General features: G+C 44.9%; 1 protein-coding gene across 7 annotated transcripts in view; it reads right to left on the bottom strand.

The window, feature by feature from the left end:
- Positions 1 to 3,069: 3,069 nt before the first annotated feature.
- The window catches only part of PTPRE (protein tyrosine phosphatase receptor type E), a 128,664-nt gene continuing 125,614 nt past the window's right edge, over positions 3,070 to 6,119 (bottom strand). For all 7 annotated transcript variants that reach the window (XM_081267990.1, XM_081267989.1, XM_081267991.1 and 4 more), the window contains one exon: positions 3,070 to 4,341. In XM_081267990.1, the coding sequence (XP_081124116.1) occupies positions 4,267 to 4,341 (75 nt within the window). In that variant the 3' untranslated portion in view covers positions 3,070 to 4,266. The remainder of the gene's footprint in view (positions 4,342 to 6,119) is intronic.

The raw sequence follows: 6,119 nt of genomic DNA, 5'->3' as shown, positions 1-6,119 counted from the left end.
GAATAAAGCCCTGATCCTGATGTCAGTTTTGGCTTCTTTGTGGCTTGTGTCATAGTGTATCCTCTTTGGTCATGTGAGAGTCTGTGTCCTGCATATAGTTTGAAAGGTAAGAACTTCTTGGGAACCCAGCACTAAGCAGTCATCAGTTAATCAGCAATGCCTGAGTGATTAGACCAGTGGAATTTACAAGAGTCTACCATAGGGAGCATTCTGGGCCGACATTAATTAGGCTATTGGTCATGTTTGGTGTCCTTGCCCTTTAGGGTAATGGAGCCAATGGGGGGTGGTTGGCGATCCTGTCTTTGGAGTCATGGGTTCCTGTTAGGGAATGATCAGGGGTTTGCTTTTCCACTGAATCTGAGTCTGCCCAGGGCTGCTCTTGTCTGAGACAGTCTCTGCCACAGCATTTTGGGGCCATCAGCTTGTGTGCCACTCCATTCCAAACTACATCCTTCCTGGGTTCTGCTCCCATGTCAGACTTTTTTCCTGAGTGCACCTGCCTGACATCACCTGGCACAAGAGGTAATACAAACTCCCTTAGAGGAGAATCCATCTAGGAGGGAGCATGAAATTCCTTCACACATTATTCCCTCTCTTTCTTGTGAGCACACGTTTCCTGAATCTCGTTTTAAGCCCAGATATCTCAATTTTAGACCTGTAGACAACTTGCATATGTCTTCCTATTTCTACCTTGTATTCTGTTCCCTTTCTGTTTTCTAAATCAGAAAATAGCACACTGTCCCCCGGATAGCTGTCTGCACCCTGTCCAACCACCTACCTGCTCTTGCCAGGTGTGAGGGTGGCAGCAGACTGGATACGGAGCCACATGGTGGGATGTGCCCATGAAGGGTGGTGCCTGTCCCATCCATTTTTGTCACCCTGTGTCTGGTGTGGAGCAGGTGCACATTCTACAGGTGCTAAATGAAGGCAGGAGCCTGGAGCGGCTGGCTGGACCCCTTGTGGTCAATTCTACGTTGGCTGCCAAGAGAAGCTGTGATGGTGACAGGTTATTCTCAAAGGAGGCTGCAGAACGGGGCTGGGAAGGGCGTCTGGAAAGCTCCACAGGGCAGGGGCAGTTGTGCGGCCACAGAGGAGCGGGGCTGTGCCCAGCAAAGACACAAGGCCCTTCAGAGGAGCAGTGCTGGGTGCTGTGTCCTTGGTTGACCTGAGCCTTTAAAGTCCTCGCTATCATACACCGTTGCAGGTAGCTGAGAGCTGGCAGCCTCTGGCCACAGTGCCCACTCACTCACCTTTAGGGGCTCTGCTGGGTCAGAGCTGAACTTTAAAGTTTTAAAATCATTGTATGTAAATTAGTTCCCACTTCCTGATGTAGGGCACTTGCTGTGCACATGTGTGGGGCACTGGGGATTGACCTGGATCCTCATGTATGCTATGCAAGTGCTCCACCGCTGAGCTACACCCAGCCCCTAATGCATGTCTTGTCTATGAAGACTTAAGGCACAGAAATAAAATTAAGAAATGTGAAGAAAGAGACAGAGGCTGGTAGTCAAAGTAATGGTTTATCCTCGCATCCGAATGTTTTAGATCTTGCAATTTGCATATACAAAGAATTCAGCAACATTCACTGGCATTATACTGAGAGCAAGATCAAATCATAAATCTAATAAAAGAAAATATGATAGTTGGAATTGTCATACATACATATAAAGACTGCACATAAATTATGCACAACTTAGTTAAATAAACGAAAATGTATCAGTTATACATTTAAAAAAATAACATGGGTATGTCTCCAAATGCTGAAACACAGGTATCAGGCTCGTTTTAAAAAGTTTTTAAAAACACATAAAAATACCTTTGAAAACACCAGTATGCATTCTTCATCTGTCTAGCACATCGAGAGAGTAAATTAAGTCACATAGTGACCATGGAGCATTCCGATCAGAATGCGAAGCTTCTGATCTCTATTTGGCATTTGAACGCAATGCATGCAGCAGAGAAAGGCGGAGGGGCACTGTGGTGGCCAGCCCTGGGCTGTTGTGTTCTGTACACTGGACTTTCTTTGACTGAGGGAAGAAGGGATGAATGTGCCAAGTGCACAGATTAGATGCCAGGGCTTCCAGCTGTACTCCCTCTCCACACAGCTGCCCAGGGAGAGGGTCTGAACTTGGCCTTGGGGGAGGTTGCAAGGCTGTAGGGACCAGCCCCTATGAAGGCAAGTCTGCCCAGACTGGGAAGGGACCCTACATCCACAGGAGGGTGGCTTCTGGTTGTTTCTGGAACGGGATAAGTTTGGGAACAGGCAGAACCCAAAAGGGGACACCTGGGATAATCCCTGGGATGGTCCCCAGGGATGGGGTTGGGGGCAGGATAAACACATAAACAGGGCACTTTCCTGAGGACACTTTCCCTGTAAATCTACCTTAAGGCACTTCTTGATGCAAGAGTTGCCAGGTAGACCATAAAAGGGCTTCAAGAATTCTGACTGCCAGCTCCTAAATGGGGACGGAATTCCTGGCCCTTGGCTTTGACGTTAAACTCTATAATAAATCACCAGCTCCACAGTGCCCTTGCCAGGTGCTGAATGAAAGTACATGGCCCTCTTTTTCTCCTTTAGTCAAAGAAAGGCTCAGGGCTTGGGATGTTAACAATGGAAACAAAAGTAGCAATTGGCAAGTTACAGAGAGCTCCTTCCTTTCTGGTCTTCCCCCAGGTGCCTGACTGCTGCACAGAGGATAGGGTGCAGACAGCTTGCGGCCTGGTGCAGCATGGTGGCGGCGGTGGTGGTGAGGGAGCAGGCTTTCCTCCTTCCCCAAGGGCAGCTACTGTGGTCCCCGGGGGGCTCTGAGCCGTGGGGAGGGAGAGGAGCTTGGTTACCTATGAGCCTGTGGAGGACAGTGACTGACCCAGTCACACCTGCATATACTGTAAACGAACAGGGGATAAACAGTGCAGCAGGTGGGCACCCTGGGTTCTCAGTGAAAATGCCAAATAAGGCCACTATAATTTCATACCTCTTTTAAAAGCAAAAAAAAAAAAAAAAAAAAGTACCATAACTGCACATGTTCAATGCTTTCAGTATGTCAGACCAGACATCTGCTTTTAGAGGTTTGGGCACTCATTCTCCCACCTTCTCCTCTGCCCCTCAGCCAATCCCATCTGGCAGCAGGATCACTATTATTACCTAGTGCCAAAGGTCTCAGCAATATTTCCATTCAAAAATAAGTTAAGACTTTAGATTAAGGATTTCTCTGTCTTTGTTTTTTATTAAACATTGAGGAGTGGGATGTTTAAAAACTGTACAAATCTAGATTTTTTTAAGATTTCTTTTCTTACAAACAATCTTAGCTTTTTACAAGAAACTTTTAAATACCAAAATGCTTCTCAGAAAATTTACAGTGTGTTTGCGATCATCCTCGGGTGTCTACCCAAATGTGTGCTCCTCGACTGTGCGTGCATAAGACACTATATGTTTGGACGGGAGGATTCTGCACTGAGCCTACAGGCCTAGCTCAAGGCCAGCACAGGCAGCTGCCATGCCTAGGAGGGAGAAGGAGAATGCTCTGGGTTGGACTCTGAGTCGAAAGGACAGACAGATGGACCATAAGTGGTGCTTTGGGAGTGTAGCCCCTATGGCTGACTTTGCTATACCACGGGTGGATGGACGACCTGGCCATCATCCATGTCATCTACAAACATGGCTCACACCGCAGCCTCTTGAACATTGCCCCATAGCCACTGACCACACTGCTGTGTTTTGGGCCTGGATTCAGGTTGGAAAGTCTTAGACCTTTACAATGGAAAGATAAATCATGTGGCTGAGGCTGAAGATTTTGCAAAAGTCCTTAGTGCATTGCTTTCAGAAATAATGCTGTTGCTCAGGGTTGTAAGATCAGCACTTGGATTCTAACTATTCAACTGATTTCTGAGTCCTCAACTGTCTTGACAATGGCCTTTGTGTTTAGGGTCTTGCATAAGCACACTTGGCATATTAAGAATTCCAACATTTAGAGATGCACAATGTGTGAAATTACATGATATGAATCTAATGAAGAATGAAGGTATTTACTGATATTAGCAGAAATATATATTTTGTGGGATATTATTTGACCTTAACATATTATTCCAATTTTTAAAAAAAGATATTTAAGATTTAATAACTTTATAGCAGGTGGCCTTTAAAGCATGACAAAATATATACAAAGAAATTAGGAAGGGCATTAATGTCAACTATGAAATAAATTAACATAATTTTTACAAAATATACTGACAATTAAATTAAAAAATATTTTAAGGCAGGAATCTTCATTTGAAATTAGCATAATCAGAAAATATATCAATAAAATCTTGTACCACTTTGTAGCAGAATTCATACTGTTCCTGAAAAGAAAAATAAGAAACAGTGAAATGATGCTTCAAAACCCATATTTGACTATTCATTAAAATAAAAACCATTAAAAAAATTAAATTCTGCCTGCTTACTGAAATACCGTCTGCCCACATGCATATCAGCTTCTGTAACACAGTTTAGTTTTCAGGCCCATAAAAATTTCCAAATAAAGCTTTTCCTTTCATAGAAAGTGTCAGGATTTAGTTTCAGATTAGTGCATTCTCCAGTAGTCCAAGTAAAATATCTTTAGTTCTTATATTTAAACTGTAAAACAAACATTTTTTTAAAAAAAAACCTCCAAAAGTTCTATCAGATAAAGTTCATAATATAACAAAAAGTATTTCATGAATGTTAAATAAAACAAAGATCTGGATTATTGCAAACTTAAATTTACTCCACTAAAGGACTTGGTTTCATGTGACTTTTGCTAGAAGTCAAAAGAATAACTGCCTTACATTTGTGTAAGGCATTTCTGTTAGTATGACATTGTACATATTGCCAGGCTCCTTGTCTCAGCCACCCCATGAGGGTGACCATCCCGCACTGCCTGTGGTGACCATCAGTGGGAAGAAAGGAAGGTGAAGAAAATGATAATTGCTGAATTTTTCCTGAAAAACCTACTGAATATTCAGACAAGCAAGTGGACATAATCCATCACAGGCAGAGGAGGTTCGCCAAAGGTTCCAGTGACAGCCGACAGGGGTGATCCTGCCTCTCCTGTAAAAGGGTGCAGCCCAAGGGGCACATGTGAACTGGGAGCCTTAGCCAAGGGCTCAGGAGGCCAGAGAGGCTGGGAGCCGTTCTCAGCGGCCTCCTCTCTTCTTTCCCAACATATGGGATGCAGCCTCTTCAAATCACAGGTCCAACAAAGGTCAGAACATGCCCTAAAGACGGCAAGCCTCAGCTGCTCAGCCTTTCCGGGAGTCTCAGTATGATCAGGATGGGATGGCACATGGTTTCCAGAAAAAGAAAGTTGGACCAAAAGCCTGGACCTGAGAGTGCATGAATGCCAGTCCCTGCCAAACTCAGTCCAGGATGCGGGAAACAAGACTAAGTGGTCAGCAATTAGAAACTGGTTTGTGTGCCAAGTCAACCTGCACCAGTGAGCCTCTCTTTACCCAACTGAGGTTTTGCACCCTGTGTTTTTTGCCCAAATACCCTGCTAAGAGACAGGTCTGGCAGCACAGAATAGTGGTTCTACCCTTTAATTCTGTAGTCAGGTAGGTTGAGTTTGAATCTTGTTCTGACACGTAAAACCCGAGCAGTCTGCTTGACTATTCCAAAGGGGATGACTGCAAGAACATGCCCCGTGGACATCAGGATACGCAAGGAAACGAGAAGGATGTCTGTAAAGTGCCTGATACCTGATAGTCATCATGCAATGGCCAATTTGTCCCTATTTGTCTGCTCGTTGGCCTCTGTTTTGGAAGGCACACTATGTGCTGGGTGTGGGGGTGTGAAGCTGCCACCAGGCAGGAGAGCCAGAAAAGAATCCCAGGGCAGCTTCCCAGTGAGAGGGACAGGAGGAGTGGGGAAGAAGGGATGAGGGAGCAGAGCTGGGACGGCAGGGCACTTGGACCTGATGCACTGGGAAATAAAACACTTGGGCCAGACAGGAAAATTACATGAGCCATTTACTCTCAGAGTCCAAGGAAGTTCTGCAAGCAGCTTCTCTGCAAGATGATCTTTGGTACAGTTGCTGGTACCTCCCCTGGGGCCAGGCACTAGTAGAACTTTAAAGCAAATTTTGCAAAGTGGCTTAAGGACA

Source organism: Spermophilus citellus (assembly GCF_964194105.1).
Source record: "Spermophilus citellus genome assembly, chromosome: 15".
Taxonomy (NCBI): domain Eukaryota; kingdom Metazoa; phylum Chordata; class Mammalia; order Rodentia; family Sciuridae; genus Spermophilus; species Spermophilus citellus.
This window is presented reverse-complemented; position numbering and strand designations above follow the sequence as displayed.